Here is a 15,437-nt window from a genome sequence, read left to right as displayed (position 1 = left end):
TAATTTATGAAATATACTATTGTTAATACATAATAATTTTCAAAAGCAATATAGAAACTTTAGTTAAAAGAACAGAATCATAGAAAGATGTGTTGTAACTTGCACTAGTTTAAGTAATGAAAATGTTCAAACTACTACTAATATCGAATTTCTTCGTCGTCACTAGTAGGAAACAAAAATTATAATTATATTTACGTATATAATACTAAGCATGAAGTACCAAGTTGCAGCTACTTGGTTATATGTTTATGGTGTTATGGACCAACTTGTACTCGTCTTTTGCCATAAACAACTTTAAATTTGTGAAGTTGGAAGCGCCACGACCACTGTAGTTTTTCCATGCCGTAAACTAATATATATATTAAAAAATGTTGACAATTCGAATGATGGATGGTGGTGATCACGATGAATGTAATATGATGGGTTATATAAGTTTAAATTTAGGAAATCTCATGTAAACTATACAAAATCTCGTATATCAATTCCATATACAAACATGAACAACAATAATTTTTTAATTACTTTATAGAAGACATTGTTAGACATTGTAAAACATGAACAACAATAATCTGTTTTTCTTTTTTGTTTTTGAAGAAGTTAAAAGCTAACTAAGATGTGATTTTACTTTTTATGTTTTAATACATTGCAGCAAACTTTTAAGATGTGCATTTGTCCTGGCTCAGGAAAGATAATTCTGTGGGAGGTTTGAGTTTATAATGTTTCTAAGTTCATTCATAAATTATAAAATGTGTTTCATATTGAAAGAAACATTATATATAGATCAACTAGACTATAAAAAAATAGTTCCGATTACAATATATTTTGTACGCATGCATCTGATAAACACCTGTAAGACTGGTAAGTTGAAAGATTAGATTCGAGAGTCAAAAACATTATGCTAAAGTTGGTGAGTAACAATAAGGAATAACATAATGTCAAACTCAATATCATTTTAAATTCTATTTCAGCAGGGTTGACGAATCATAATATTGAAGCCTAAGTGAATACTACTACTATAATATTATTCTTTCATTAAGGAATAATGTGAATGTCAAACTCAATATCACTTTTGGTTCTAGAGCAAACCAACCACACACTTGTGTGAAAATAGAGAGTCTTAACTCTTATCTAATCCCTAAAAAGGAGGGAAAATAGAATGACACTGAAACGTGTTTGAGATGCTGCATCAACTACTTCAAAACGTGGCAGGGAACAAAGCCAATTAACATAGGGACGTCCCTACCAGTATACATATATACTCAGAAGGACGAGACTGGTGAATGTATGAGAATAAATGAATTATGTTGGAAGCATATGGATCATCGCATCAGACCGTATTCAAATCAGGAGAAACTATCAGCAATTTTCACTCAATTTAGTCTTGATATCGTATAAGTTTAGTACAATCTTCTATGTATTCATAAATTAAAACCAAATCAACAAGCTTGTACATATTCACTCGACTAAAGCACTTAAGAAACACAGAGAGTTAAATATTGTTTCTAACTGTCTTCTGTGAAAGCTCTGCTTGAATACCACGCACGTGGATTCAACGTCTTTTACTCTTGGCCTTGGTGACTCGATTTCTCATAGATGCATCTGGCGGCTTCCAAATGATGTCATCAAGCTTACTACAAAAAGTCTTGTAGAACTGCAAAACATAAACTGGTTTTTACTATTCCGGAGTCACACAATCCCTCAAGGTGAACTTATAACACTAAGGTCTCCTTCCGAAACTAACCTTAAGGTATTCTTCTGCGTCTCCTGCTGCATTTTGAATGTCTACCATGAGAATTGATGGTGCAACTTTGAAGACCTTCAGATTTGAAAATGATTAGTGAGACTTCGAACATAGAGAGACCAAAGTAAAAAAGTTGGACTGGTTTTAAGAGAAGTTACTTCTAGTATGACGGAGAAATGAGATGTCTTATTTGCAGATAATCCTTCCACTCTCATCTGAAAATGGAAACGGTTAACAGCTGTTGGGTGCTTTGAGAAGGCTGAGATGATGATATGATATATAAACTCTCAAGAAATGTTAAGATACACATCACAAAAAACAATGAAGCGATTTCAACCGATAAGAATGCCTAACCAAACTCTTACTATAGTACCTCACCTTGTAATTACGAATGTGTGTCTTAAAGCCCATAGACTGTGACACAACTTCCATGCTTGAGAGAACCACGTTTGCTGGCTTGTGTGAGATGAACCTTGTCTGGTGCTTCATGGAGTCCTGTCAACACACATGAAAGATTAGCGTATTAGTTGTATAACATGTAGAAAAGAGAAAGAACAATTAAATAAGGAATAGGAATGCACACAGTGGGGTCACACCCAGTATTGTACCTTTCCACGGTCAAAAAGAGTTGCGAGGTTCAGGCCCTGAGATAGAATAATTAGGTCAAACGCATTTAGAGTTAGTGGACCTGTGTCTCTTGTTCCATCCTGTGCATATGTTTGTTCCTGCAACGTATAATGTTAAATAGAACATCAAATTATTAGATCATGCTGAGTGCAGGCAGAAGAATAATCTCATAAGCTTAGAACAACAGTAACTCTGGAAACACATGATTTATACACAAATACTCAACAGCAAACAAATAATTGTGCTAGCTGAATCCTACCTCCGGATCATCAAAAGCAGCATATACATCATCCAGGTTTACATGTTCGTAATCGATAAGTTGTACAGGAGTGTAATCCTTTAGAAACCACTCATCTTTCCTGATTTCTGCAATTGTAATCCGCTGCCAGGAAAAGAAGAAAAACAAAAGCAAGGCGAGATTTGTCAAGACTTTGCATCGAAAAGAGTAACTGGGACAACTTGACCCGACAACTATGTCCTGTAATTCTTTCAGTTGGCACATTATCCATATTCTATAGACCTTCCAAAATGGTCCAGACAGTTATGGAAGAAAATGCTTAGACTAGTTCTAGGGTCTATTCAAGTGTAGAAAAGAATGATATGTTCAATTGGAGCTGGTCAAAGATTATAGTGTAATCTAGATATCTCTTTTTCAAGCTGCTGTTCTTTCAACATGTAACACATCTTTCAAATACAGTAGCCAGGATTGAAAAAGATCTAAACAAAGCTATCTGCACGGAAACTCAAAACTTACAGTTTCTGGATTTGGATCCAAAATTCTATTAATCAAGGACTTTGCCCCCAGGGCAAAATATGAGGGGCAAGAGAACTCAGCTTTGTCGATCTGAAAAATGTTGGACAATAAGAAGAAAAGGAAACCATATCAGAAAGAAAGTACATAGATGCCTTACAAGCACATAACACGGAAGGTTTAGAGAAAGGGAGTCTTGACTACAGTGAAAATAATTTAGCCATAACGATTTCTATTACAGGTTCTGCAGATATTGCTTGTTCAATCCTAGTGTTTAATTGGGATAATTAAACTAGGCAGCAACAAGAAACTTTACAAAACAAAATATCAAGAATCAAGAGGCAACAACAGCAGAGCTCATGCCTTACTATATAAAGTTGGTAGATCCATTTCATCAAATGGAAGATATCCTGCCATAAGAACATAAAGGATGACCCCACAGGACCAAATATCTGCAACGGCACCATTGTAACCCTTGTGACTGAGAACCTAAACCAAAACGGAGAAGAACACATAAGCTATGATAAGAAAGACATTAAATTTCAAAACATTATGATATTTGATTTACCTCAGGAGCAACGTAATTGGGAGTTCCACATGTTGTCTTTAGGATGGTAACTCCCTTCAGATCAAAGTAAGATAATTTAGTCAATAATGATCCAATAACAAACTAAATTCTCAAAATTTGAAAGAAAAGATGTCACTGAGAACCCCCATTACTTGTTCAGGTAATGCACTGAGGCCAAAATCAGATATCTTGAGATTTCCTTGAGAATCCAACAGAAGATTTTCCGGCTGCAATTAACACAAGACAATCATCAGATCAAGAACAAGTGGTAGAAATGTATTAATTCTTAGCAAGTATTCACCTTTAGATCTCTGTGGTAAACACCTTTACTATGACAGTAATCAACTCCATCAATAAGCTGGTGAAAGTATTTCCTAGCTTCTGACTCACTAAGTCGTCCATTACGAACCTATAGTAGCAATGAAACAAATGAATCATTCAACAATATCTGACAGAGTAAAACGCTGTAAAAATCATCACCAAGAGCTACTCACAATCTTATCAAACAGTTCACCACCAGTAATGTACTCCAGGATGATATAAATCTTTGTACGGCTTGCTAGAACCTAAAAAGGACCAAATATCAAAATCCCAAATGGAAAGCAAGAATCTTTCAGTAAATTATAAAGCAAAGAAGAAGAAGCAAAACATTCACTTACCTCATAAAGACGAACAACACAAGGATGACGAACAAGCTTCATAATCGAGATCTCTCTCTTAATCTGCTAACACATGTCATCAATCTAATCATATCTCAGCCAAAATGAAATCGAAGAGAGTAAGTAGTAAGAAGATAGAGACGGGACCTGATCCACCATCTTGCGCTTGATGATTGTGCTACGATCCACGATTTTCATGGCGACGCTCTCACCGGTCTCTGTATTCTGAGCGAACTTGACTTTAGCGAAAGTACCTTCGCCGATTGTTCTACCTAATTCATACTTGCCCACCTTCCTTACCACCATATTCTCTTCTGCTTCTACTCAATTTCAATTTCACTGCATTTCTTCAAGTCTAGTGTTTGATAGATAGAGAGAGAGAAAGAGGAAAGGCAGAAAAAAAGTTTCGAATTTTAAAATTAAATTTATAACGACAAATATACAGAGCAAAGCTTTTAATTAATTAGGAAAGTCTCAAATTTGGGAAAGAGATAGGTGTTTAAATTGCAAATTGGAATTAAAGAAGCTTTAATCAATAGAAAGCCAAAGTAATTAAGGGAAAATATATAGATTTGTGATTTGTGTTTGATTACAAATCTATGTAGAGCCAAATTAAAGTAACAAGGGGTTGGGGGTTAAAGAGAAGTCAGAAAAGGAGACTTTGACGAAGGAGACGTGTTCGGCGACTACTTGCCACATTCTAATATTTGGTTGTTTACACGTCATTCTTTGTAATGGAAGGTCAGTATATTTATACCATAATTTCACACTAATACGACTCCTAGCTTTTGAAAAATATCTATAGACTTATGACCCATTTATTAGTAGTTAGTGACCAAGACTATGGATACAACGTCGTTATGACTTATTCTATAAAACTTGACTTCGAAATTTCTTCTTTTAGGGAACTTATTTGAAATTTATCCATATTCTAAATAATTGCCTTTTGAAAATTTTAAGAAGCATATTTGAAGATATCTATAACAATTTGCCTTGTGGAAAATTAAGCAAACACATTTTTGAAAAGATAATCGAATAAGGCATACAGTACACTTATCTTCAAAACCCATTATTGGCAGTAAACCAACCATTAATCACCTTTGATCTTGTTTTGGCCACCATATTATGAGATATAATAAGCCCAAACATTTTTCCTTTACACGAAAGCCTTGAGGCCTTCTTAAGAGAACACAATCGAAAAGTTGATTGTATGATAAAAATTAAATTCATGTAAAATGCATTAACTTAAAAAAGGATGAAAGTGACTTTAGATATTAGTATTATTCATTTAAAGAAACAGTACAAAACACTTTTAAATCCTTTTAATTTTGGTTAAGATTCAACAAGTTTACATGATTACCACTTACATAAAACTCTAAATGTCACCTGTCACACCTTAAAATAGAAGTACAAATCTTTAATAGGATTAAAAATCATGTTTGGTCACAAAATACTTGATGATTCTTTTTATTTCTTCATCAACAAAAATAATGTGCAAAACCAAAAATATTTGTTTTTTTTTCTTTTACATAGTCTCCTAAATAATGGAGGTGAAAATGGAGAGAGAGAGAGAGTCCAAACACCAAGACCAGCTCCTTTTTCACCTATCTCTCTTCTTCATCTGAATCAGATTTTGTATCAGAAAGAGAGCACCTGAGCTCATAAATTCTGGATAAGATCAAAGTCAGAGTCTTTCTTGTTTTTCATCACTTACTTGTATGACAGAAGAAGATAGCTCAGCTAAAATGTCAGAGGATGTTGAGAAATATCTCAACTTAAATCCACCTTGCTCCTCCTCCTCCTCTTCTTCCTCCGCCGCTACATTCACGAACAAGTCTCGAAATTTCAAATCTTCTCCCCCGCCGTGTCCAGATCATGTCCTTGAGAACGTTTTAGAGAACGTGCTTCAGTTCCTCACTTCCAGATGCGATCGCAACGCAGTCTCATTGGTCTGCAGATCGTGGTATCGCGTCGAGGCTCAGACTCGATTAGAGGTTTTTATTGGAAACTGTTACTCGCTCTCTCCTGCTCGGCTTATTCACCGGTTCAAGCGTGTTAGGTCTCTTGTGCTTAAAGGGAAACCTAGGTTTGCTGATTTTAATCTCATGCCTCCTAATTGGGGAGCTCAATTCTCTCCTTGGGTTGCTGCTACAGCTAAGGCTTATCCTTGGCTCGAGAAGGTTCATTTGAAGCGTATGTTTGTTACGGATGATGATTTGGCTCTTCTTGCTGAGTCGTTTCCTGGGTTCAAAGAGCTTACTTTGGTCTGCTGTGAAGGTTTTGGGACTAGTGGTATTGCTATTGTTGCTAACAAATGCAGGTACTTTGTAGATCTCTTCTCTTTGTTTGTTTGTTTGTTTGTTCTCAGAGTCTTCTAGAAATGCTTATCAAGTGGGACTTTGTTTTCAGGCAGCTAAAGGTCCTTGATTTGATGGAGTCAGAAGTCACAGATGATGAGTTGGATTGGATTTCTTGTTTTCCTGAGGGTGAAACTCATCTGGAGTCTTTGTCTTTTGACTGTGTTGAATCCCCTATCAATTTCAAGGCATTGGAGGAGCTCGTGGTTAGGTCACCATTCTTGAAGAAACTTAGAACGAACAGGTTTGTTTCCCTTGAAGAGCTGCATCGACTAATGGTTCGAGCGCCGCAGTTAACGAGTCTTGGGACGGGGTCATTTAGTCCAGACAATGTGCCTCAGGGAGAACAACAACCGGATTATGCAGCTGCTTTTCGTGCTTGTAAATCCATAGTTTGTCTCTCAGGATTCAGGGAATTTAGACCGGAATACCTCCTAGCCATCTCTTCAGTTTGTGCTAATCTCACCTCTCTTAACTTCAGTTATGCTAACATTTCTCCTCACATGCTCAAGCCCATCATAAGCAACTGTCACAATATCCGAGTCTTCTGGGTATGTATCTTTATTGATCTCATTGTATAGTATAGTGTAATATCCTTTAACCGAGGACTTTGAGTTACATGCGTATCTTGAAACTTTTATAATGCAGGCTCTTGACTCGATACGTGATGAAGGACTACAGGCAGTGGCTGCCACATGCAAGGAGCTCCGTGAGCTTCGGATTTTCCCTTTTGATCCTCGTGAAGACAGTGAAGGTCCTGTCTCGGGAGTAGGCCTCCAAGCAATTTCAGAGGGCTGTAGGAAACTGGAATCTATCCTGTACTTTTGCCAGAATATGACCAATGGAGCTGTGACAGCCATGTCGGAGAACTGCCCGCAGCTTACTGTGTTTAGACTTTGCATAATGGGTCGCCATAGGCCTGACCACGTGACAGGAAAGCCAATGGACGATGGATTTGGTGCCATTGTTAAAAACTGCAAGAAGCTAACCCGACTTGCAGTATCAGGGTTACTAACAGATGAAGCTTTTAGCTATATAGGAGAATATGGGAAATTGATCCGTACGCTATCTGTAGCGTTTGCTGGGAACAGTGACAAGGCTCTGAGATACGTTCTTGAGGGTTGTCCTAAACTACAAAAGCTTGAGATCAGGGACAGTCCCTTTGGAGATGTTGGATTGCGCTCTGGTATGCATCGGTATTCCAATATGAGGTTTGTTTGGTTGTCGTCATGTCTCATATCCCGTGGAGGCTGCAGGGGTGTTTCTCATGCTCTGCCTAATGTAGTCGTGGAAGTATTTGGAGCCGATGGTGATGATGACGAAGACACTGTCACTGGGGATTATGTTGAGACATTGTACTTGTATCGATCCCTTGATGGCCCAAGGAAGGATGCTCCAAAGTTTGTAACAATTTTATGAGAAAAACTTTGGTGCAAATGAGGCCATGATTGGGGAAAAGCAAAACTAGCAAGCAGAAGATAATGTGTTTGTAAACTGTAAGTGCTTCAGGTACACTGCATGATTTGTTTTGCCATTTTCACTCTTCTTTGGATTCGTTATATACACCAAGAAGAGTATTATAGCTCAAAGGAAGACAATGTATGAAAATGAACGAAAGAATCGTCTATTATTGTTTGTGTTGTAATAATTGTTTTTTCGCAAACATTGCCAGATTTATTTACAGTCATTGCACGATTATTATCCAAAGAATTATTCGTTATACATAACATTTTAAGCTTATCTATTTTGTTGGCTTACTAGTATTTTCTTCACCATTCTTGTCTTCCTCCATCACCAGATGCTCTAAGGTATCGATAAATGCGGTAACTTTCTCCAAGCTTTTCTCATCAAGCCTTGGGACAGTATGGCCTTTGGGATGATGGACAACCACCGGATTCTTGTACGATTCTATCAGCTGAGTTCCGTAAGGTTTCAGAAAATCAGTCTCTCCTGCAACAAACAAGCCATTTATCAGATTCTCGATCATCAATGAACAAGGTTTTGAAGAATTTTCAAATCAGCTTTTGCAGAATGTACCTAAAAAGTGGAGGGAGAGAGTTTCCAAGGAAGACGAATATGCATTCTCGGCCAATTTGGCGGATTTGAGCTTAGCTCCTCCAATGATTATAACAAACTTAATCTTTGGTACTTTCTGAAATGCAATTCCCTGCAAAAGTTGTAAATGAATCAGAAACAGAATTTGTAAATAAATATGATCATGAATACTATAGTGTCATTAGTATTGACGTACCTTAGCTTGCAGTCCTGGTAAACCCCCAGACAAAATTGCACCCTGCAAAATCAAATTTAGAGTTTTCAAAGAGAGTACACAAATCAGACTCTGTTGATGCAATTTCAAATGTAGATAACTTACCTGGGAAAACCCAATGAGACCATCGAAAGGACCAAGCTTGATCATACGATCCTCCAGGTACTCCAAACATTTCTCGAAATTCGTATACTCGGTGAATTCCTGAATCCAAATTACAACGTTAGTACACATACGAATCAAAAGAATAAAGAGAAGAAAGTGAAGAAAAACAAAGGACCTTGTTGAATTGAAACCACTCGTAATAAGGAGGATCAAAGATGCCTTCGACATCAGATTTGCCTTGACAAGGAAAAGGTGCATCGAGAAACACGAGATCGAGTCTATCAATTACAGATTTAGGCCATTTATGAAGCTGTATCTTCATTATCTCTCCGCTCGTACGAAATCCATGGAGACACAAAAACCTTGGCTTCCTCGCAATCGATCTTCCTTCGCTTCCCATTCTTCACAATTTGTTATCTGTTGTCTTCCCTCTTGCTTCGCCTTTTTATAACGCTCTGTTGCTGCAAATCTCTTCCTTCTTCCAGGAACCATCGTGGTTCACATTTGATCGTATAAATTTATCGCACATGGGAAATACCAAAAAAGGGCCGATAGATTAAGTGAAATTCAGGTTTTCTTCCTTTTCTTATTGGGCCAAACTGATTGGTTGGCAATTTTTGGTCAAAGATCAACGGCAACGAAATAATCAGAGTTTCCATTGGACGGTGGAGATCAAATAAACATCTCACGGAAATTTGGAATCTAAACCGCGTGGGAAACGACATCGTGTGCCCGTAAGTTAGGCGTTGGTCCAATTAAAATCGACCCTATACTAAACCGGTTTTGTATAGAGATCATAAAGTCGCAATTCGGTTTTTGAAAATCGATTTTGAGATCAACAGATTCGAGAGATGAGGAGAGGAGGCAAGGAAGAAGACGAAGTTGAACAGTTGCTTCAAGCAGCTCAAGATGAGATGATACTAAAGCTCTCTGTTGATTCTCACACTTCTCGATCTTCTTCCGATTACTTAGATCCAGATCTTCACTCTAGATTTCTCGCTCTCAAATCTCAAAAGAAGAAGGATCAGCAGCAACAACAGAAACAACGGCCGAGAATGCAGCCGAAATCAAAGGATGTGGTTGAAGAAACACCAGAAGATCTCATGCTTAGATTCGCGGCTCTGAAAACTTCTCTCCCCTCCGCGTCTTCTTCGTCCTCTGTTCTTCTTCAGGATGAAATCGGAGAAGATGGTGATGAAATCGGAGAAGATGCTGAAGTGGATAAGCTGATCCAATGGGCTATAGACGCAGCCCGTCTCGATCCGTCTCCGTCTTCTGACGATGAGCAAAGCCAGAATTGCGATAGCGATGATGAGAATGATTCAACTAGAGATGTTAAACCTTAATTTTAACAATTTGGCTTCTCTTGTAAGGTATATATACATCCCTTTTTGTGCTTGTTAAAGATTGTCGCTAGAATGAGTGAAAGTTTGGAATTTGCAATGAGATTGTTAATTTTTCGAATGTTGCATTTCGTAGATATATGAGATAAAAGTGTTGTCATTGTTACGATCATGGAAAATGGAATTTGATAACAATCCAAATCATTTGTTGTCACGGGTTCGTTGATATGAACTAGAGAACTAGATTCAAACATTCATGATAAATAGGTTACACTAGAGGAATTAGTACGGTGGGAGCTTCCTAATGAACTCTAAAACAGCTTTGGCAGTGTTAGTGGCAGCCAAAGATCCAAACTTATGAACAGTGTTATCTCCTCCTTCTCCAGCTAAATCTGATAAACCCCTTATCACAATTATCGGATACCCATTTGATGCGCATGTCTGGTCAAATCCACAACACAAACATATCACTTAACGATCAAAATTATGTAAAAATTAATGGATTCAAAATTACCATGGCTACTGCAGAACTCTCCATATCAGAGGAGGAGACTCCAAAAGTATCGTATAAGAAATTTCTATAGGCTGCATTATCCACAAATATGTAAGCAGTGGCTGCTTTCAATCCAACTACCAATTTTGGTTTCTTTGGAAGACACAAACTTGCATTTACACACTGCGATAGCTCCATCTTCTGCCACCGTATACCACACGAAAAACCGTTGTTAACAATGGAACCGTTATTGTTTATAATCTATAATCTAATCAGTATGTTGTATAGCTCTTAACAACCTCTAGATCAGCTGCAAGATGAAGCCACTCTTGAGTTGTGTTGATCCAAAACACATTCTGAGGTGCATTGATGTGACCAGTGACTGAATATAGTTGCTCGTAATTATATCCAATACTCCCTAACTCATTGTCGCCATCTCCTTTTGGAACATTATAGTTTCCGACATCTAAGTACGCTATATCCTCAACTCCCTTTACTTTGTCTGGATTCTGTTTTACTCAGAACCAAAAGCATGGATCAGACAATATGAAGAAGAAGAAGCAATCAAACTTGTGTAACTATTATACTTACCAGCCAATCCCACAAGCCAGCATTCGTAATTTGCTTAGGGATGCTCACATCTCCTATGGACATTGAGTTGTTCATATTTCCAGCAATCCCAAAATGCACTATCCCTTTCACATTGAACACATCTATCATCTGTTGTGTTGCTGCTGCTCCATTCACCTGCAATTCTTTTGTCTTAATATAAGTGTTCGTTTGCTACTTTTCATATGGATTACATTTACTAATATGCATCTTTAATATACTATACTACTTACTAACTATATTAAAACTTAATATAAGTTTTATCATCAATTCATCATTTCAATTATTGTATACGGATCAGGATATTTTGGTGTGTGCCCATTCCCTTTTTGTATACTACTTTTAGATAAGAAATAAGAGCCATATAAACTTCTTTATTTTGTTGTAGTTTTTTTTGTTCTGTTTTGGATAATTTAATGTTGTGGTTACTCACCATTCCTCTCCCACATCTAACATACACAACCTTCTTTCCATGAATCTTCCCTATTCGAAAACGTCTCCCTGTATACATAAGGTTATTAAATCAGAAACTACTAATATTTTCATCTCAAAAGTACTAACTTCCATTTAAGCAAAACAAAAGACTCTATTTACGTTAGAAAACTTGAAAAAGTTATTTGATTCAAGTGGATACCAGAGAGATCCAAGAAGGGATGAGTAGGGTCAGGTCTGAAATCGACACTGCGGAGAAAAGCATTTTCTTCGGTCGCAATGACCGTCACGAGACCGATGTAAGGTCCTCCGCGGTTGAGTTTTCTGATGGTAGTGGCGGATTTTAGTTTGTGTGAAGGTGTGGGTGAAACAGGCAAAACATGGAAGGAAGAAATGATTATGATGAAGAGAAATGGAAGAAGAGAAAGAGTGTGGTCCATCTGATTGGTTGGTTGGTTTACGATTCAAATCCACAGCTGCATATATATATATATCATCCAAGTCCAACTTGATAGTTTCTTCTTTCCACGTGCTTCTCGTCTCTAGACTAGCTGATATAACCTTTGTGTATGCATTAAACATGAGGGGCTGCTGGCTGCGCACTTTTTTTTTTTTTGACAAATATCCTACAATACCACTAAAATAAATTTTGTGGACGATAATACACGCTCTACAAATTTCCAAAAAAATACTATTTTATAAACACAAAATATTTTTGCCCATATTTGAATTGTTGCTGTCACGGGATCGTTGATATGAACAAAGAGACCTGTAATTCTAGTTTTGAAGGCTGAAATTAAAGTGTTCCATGCAAGAAGCTGATTAAAGAAAAGAAAAACAGATTTTATTAATTTTATTTTTAACGTACGTAGAAAAACTAGGGAAAATACAGATTCAAACATCCATAATGATAGGTTACACGTAGGAATTATGACGGTGGGAGCTTTTTAATGAACTCTAAAACAGCTTTGGCAGTGTTAGTGGCAGCCAAAGATCCAAACTTTCGAACAGTGTTATCTCCTACTCCTGCTAAATCTGATAATCCTCTTATCACAATTAGGGGATACCCATTTGACACGCAAGTCTGGTCGAATCCAAAACACATGCAAACAAAATTAAGTGAAAGTTCAATGAAAAAAAAAATGGAGTGAAAGGAATGAATCACAATGTTAGAAACGTGAATAATTACCATGGCCACAGCAGAACTCTCCATGTCTGAGGAGGAAACTCCAAAAGTATCGTATAAGAAATTTCTATAGGCTGCATTATCCACAAATATGTCAGCAGTGGCTGCTTTTAATCCAACTACTACTTTGGGTTTATTTGGAAGACACAGACTTGCATTCACACACTGCAATAGCTCCATCTTCTACATTCATACAACAACCATCAACCATGGAATAAAGTCTTTTGTTAGAAAAAATATATTCTAATCTAATCATATGTCATTCTTAACAACCTCAAGATCAGCTGCAAGATGAAGCCACTCTTGAGTTGTATTAATCCAAAACACTTTCTTTGGTGAATTGATGTGACCACTGACTGAATATAATTCCTCGTAACTGTATCCAATAGTTCCTAACTTATTGTTTCCTTGTGGAACATTATAGTTCCCGACATCTAAGTACGCTACATCCTCATTTCCTTTTGCTTTGCCTGGATTCTGTTTGACGATCAGAACTAAAATCATCAGACAATATGAAGGAGAAGCAATTATTTATCAATAACAAAACTTGTGCATGTAAATTTTGTATATACCAGCCAATCCCACAAGCCAGCATTCGTGATTTGCTTAGGGATGCTCACATCTCCTATGGACATCGAGTTGTTTATATTTCCAGCAATCCCAAAATGCACAATCCCTTTCACACTGAACACATCTATCATTTGTTGTGTTGCTGCTGCTGCGTTCACCTTCAAATAAAATTCAAGAAAAATTTACCATCTCCTTTTTATAGAAAGTTTTGGTTTGATACTTTTAATATAAATGTTTTTTAGTACATCAATTTATTTTGTGATTTTAATATAAATGTTTTTTAATTATCATTTCAATTTTTTATTAGGATCCGTGAAATAACATTACAATAACCAAATAAACTCTTTTTCACGTTGTACTTTTTTATTTTGGGGTCAACTTACTCACCATTCCTATCCCACATCTGACATACACAACCTTCTTTCCATGAATCTTCCCTATACGAAAACGTCTTCCTGCATTCATTTACTCATTAAAATCAGAAACTACTTACATTTTCATCTCAAAGGAACAAGAGTCTAGAGACTCTCTCAAGGTAGAAAAACTTAATAGAAACCAATTCAAGTGGTAATTTTAGGGATCAGTGTAGATACCAGAGAGATCGAGGAAAGGATGCGTAGGATCGAGTCTGAAATCAACACTGCCGAGAAAAGCATCTTCTTCGGTCTCAAAGACCGTCACAAGGCCAATGTAAGGTCCTCTACGGTTGATTTTTCTAATGGTAGTGGCGGATTTTAGTTTGTGTGAGTGTGAAGGTGTGGTCGAAGCACGCAAAACGTGCAAGGAAGAGATGATGATGATGAAGAGGAGAGGAAAAAGAAAATGATTGTGATCCATGGAAGCCATCTGATATATTGGTTGGTTGGTTTGAGATAAATGCCTAGCTCATGTCTACATATATATAGCATCCAAGTCAAACCTCTACAAGGCTCACATGAGCCGAAACTAGTATGAACTTTCTTCTTTACACATGATTCTCGTTTCATTAATATTTTTTATTCGTGATCAAAGATGATAACGTATTTTATTCGTCAGTGTGAGACCATGCATAAACTTTTTAAAAATTCTTAATAGCTTAATGCCTTAAGACCATCGTGTTTTAATGCTTCTACATATATTAACATGTCCTCCTTATTAATCAGTCACTCAAAATGATTAATTAGAAGGGATGTTTTGCTTTAATTGATACATCCTAATAAACTCAGTAAACCTTAGGGTATGATTTTATGGATAGAAAGAAGATATTAATTTGGCTATTAAATTAACTTTAAACATCTATATATACATTTTTGCAGCCATTTTGTGAAATAAATTCTGTAGTTGAGACTTATTTACAATGGTTGCCACTGGATTTTAATATTTGTTTTTAATAATTAGAAAAAAAATCTTCGAATTAAATATTTGACATTTAACAATTTTTCTAAAATCTCTCTACATTAACTACACGATTGGTTACTAAAATAAAACTTTCAAAATATTTAATATCATTTAATTACTACAAAATTATCATTATTGATATTGTTTTTCTGCATGACTATTACAATTCAATTATAATCATCAAACCGCAGAGATATTTGATAGCATTTAATTACTAGATAATTTTAAAAATAAATGATTCATAAACATATGATAAATAAGATCAACATTAATAAAATAAATGAGTTTTTTTACGGGACGGGTTGGCGGGACGGGTTTGGCAGGACGTTACTTAATAACAATTCTAAACT

General features: G+C 36.4%; 6 protein-coding genes and 2 long non-coding RNA genes across 18 annotated transcripts; 3 read left to right on the top strand and 5 right to left on the bottom strand.

Annotated features, from left to right (window-relative positions):
- Nucleotides 1–1,316: 1,316 nt before the first annotated feature.
- Nucleotides 1,317–5,052, bottom strand: CIPK8 (CBL-interacting protein kinase 8). Of its 2 annotated transcripts, none has more exons than NM_118573.4 (14): nt 4,494–5,052; nt 4,347–4,409; nt 4,182–4,253; nt 3,989–4,096; nt 3,840–3,914; nt 3,688–3,741; nt 3,483–3,608; nt 3,123–3,212; nt 2,628–2,750; nt 2,350–2,466; nt 2,120–2,236; nt 1,900–1,956; nt 1,742–1,816; nt 1,317–1,651 (listed from the first exon to the last, which is right to left on the bottom strand). In NM_118573.4, the coding sequence occupies exons 1-14, from the start codon at nt 4,650–4,652 to the stop codon at nt 1,550–1,552; spliced, it is 1,338 nt and encodes a 445-aa protein (NP_194171.1). In that variant the 5' UTR covers nt 4,653–5,052; the 3' UTR covers nt 1,317–1,549. The 2 variants fall into 2 exon arrangements, with proteins under 2 accessions (NP_194171.1, NP_001078442.1); NM_001084973.1 differs by having other exon boundaries at nt 1,347–1,651; nt 1,742–1,767; nt 4,494–4,775.
- Nucleotides 5,053–5,792: 740 nt separating this feature from the next.
- On the top strand, nt 5,793–8,955 carry AFB4 (RNI-like superfamily protein). 2 transcript variants are annotated; one of them, NM_118572.3, is made up of 4 exons: nt 5,793–6,666; nt 6,756–7,254; nt 7,352–8,199; nt 8,502–8,955. In NM_118572.3, exons 1-3 carry the CDS (start codon nt 6,065–6,067, stop codon nt 8,120–8,122), a joined length of 1,872 nt encoding a protein of 623 aa, NP_567702.2. In that variant the 5' UTR covers nt 5,793–6,064; the 3' UTR covers nt 8,123–8,199; nt 8,502–8,955. The 2 variants fall into 2 exon arrangements, with proteins under 2 accessions (NP_567702.2, NP_974607.1); NM_202878.2 differs by lacking the exon at nt 8,502–8,955 and having other exon boundaries at nt 5,914–6,666; nt 7,352–8,441.
- AT4G24380 (dihydrofolate reductase) lies at nt 8,312–9,653 on the bottom strand (the record flags this gene model as incomplete). 6 transcript variants are annotated; one of them, NM_118571.5, is made up of 5 exons in its annotated part: nt 9,253–9,653; nt 9,078–9,176; nt 8,955–8,996; nt 8,741–8,870; nt 8,312–8,653 (listed from the first exon to the last, which is right to left on the bottom strand). In NM_118571.5, exons 1-5 carry the CDS (start codon nt 9,475–9,477, stop codon nt 8,445–8,447), a joined length of 705 nt encoding a protein of 234 aa, NP_567701.1. In that variant the 5' UTR covers nt 9,478–9,653. The 6 variants fall into 6 exon arrangements, with proteins under 6 accessions (NP_567701.1, NP_001031707.1, NP_001329756.1 ...); NM_001036630.3 differs by having other exon boundaries at nt 8,314–8,870; nt 9,253–9,618; NM_001341665.1 differs by having other exon boundaries at nt 8,445–8,653; nt 8,955–9,176; nt 9,253–9,611.
- A 158-nt stretch (nt 9,654–9,811) lies between these two features.
- Nucleotides 9,812–10,635, top strand: AT4G24370 (uncharacterized protein). The gene has a single exon (NM_118570.3): nt 9,900–10,635. It carries the CDS (start codon nt 9,929–9,931, stop codon nt 10,421–10,423), a length of 495 nt encoding a protein of 164 aa, NP_567700.1. The 5' UTR covers nt 9,900–9,928; the 3' UTR covers nt 10,424–10,635.
- AT4G07260 lies at nt 10,251–10,460 on the bottom strand. Its single transcript, NR_142123.1, has one exon. It is a non-coding gene; the product is annotated as an other RNA (long non-coding RNA).
- AT4G24350 (Phosphorylase superfamily protein) lies at nt 10,563–12,658 on the bottom strand (the record flags this gene model as incomplete). Of its 4 annotated transcripts, NM_118568.4 has the most annotated exons (6): nt 12,157–12,658; nt 11,956–12,023; nt 11,505–11,660; nt 11,213–11,422; nt 10,935–11,114; nt 10,563–10,861 (listed from the first exon to the last, which is right to left on the bottom strand). In NM_118568.4, the coding sequence occupies exons 1-6, from the start codon at nt 12,392–12,394 to the stop codon at nt 10,703–10,705; spliced, it is 1,011 nt and encodes a 336-aa protein (NP_194166.2). In that variant the 5' UTR covers nt 12,395–12,658. The 4 variants fall into 4 exon arrangements, with proteins under 4 accessions (NP_194166.2, NP_001329111.1, NP_001119043.2 ...); NM_001341664.1 differs by having other exon boundaries at nt 10,703–10,861; nt 11,505–12,023; NM_001125571.2 differs by lacking the exon at nt 10,563–10,861 and having other exon boundaries at nt 10,905–11,114; nt 11,505–11,668.
- On the top strand, nt 11,646–11,975 carry AT4G07255. The gene has a single exon (NR_142122.1). It is a non-coding gene; the product is annotated as an other RNA (long non-coding RNA).
- Nucleotides 12,659–12,778: 120 nt separating the features above from the next.
- On the bottom strand, nt 12,779–14,660 carry AT4G24340 (Phosphorylase superfamily protein). The gene is made up of 6 exons (NM_118567.3): nt 14,304–14,660; nt 14,098–14,165; nt 13,713–13,868; nt 13,414–13,617; nt 13,144–13,323; nt 12,779–13,038 (listed from the first exon to the last, which is right to left on the bottom strand). Exons 1-6 carry the CDS (start codon nt 14,554–14,556, stop codon nt 12,883–12,885), a joined length of 1,017 nt encoding a protein of 338 aa, NP_567699.1. The 5' UTR covers nt 14,557–14,660; the 3' UTR covers nt 12,779–12,882.
- Nucleotides 14,661–15,437: the final 777 nt, after the last annotated feature.

Source organism: Arabidopsis thaliana, chromosome 4 (genome assembly GCF_000001735.4).
Source record: "Arabidopsis thaliana chromosome 4, partial sequence".
NCBI classification, from domain to species: Eukaryota; Viridiplantae; Streptophyta; class Magnoliopsida; order Brassicales; family Brassicaceae; genus Arabidopsis; species Arabidopsis thaliana.
The sequence above is the reverse complement of the archived record's forward strand: the minus strand, read 5'-3'. Positions and strand labels throughout refer to the sequence as shown.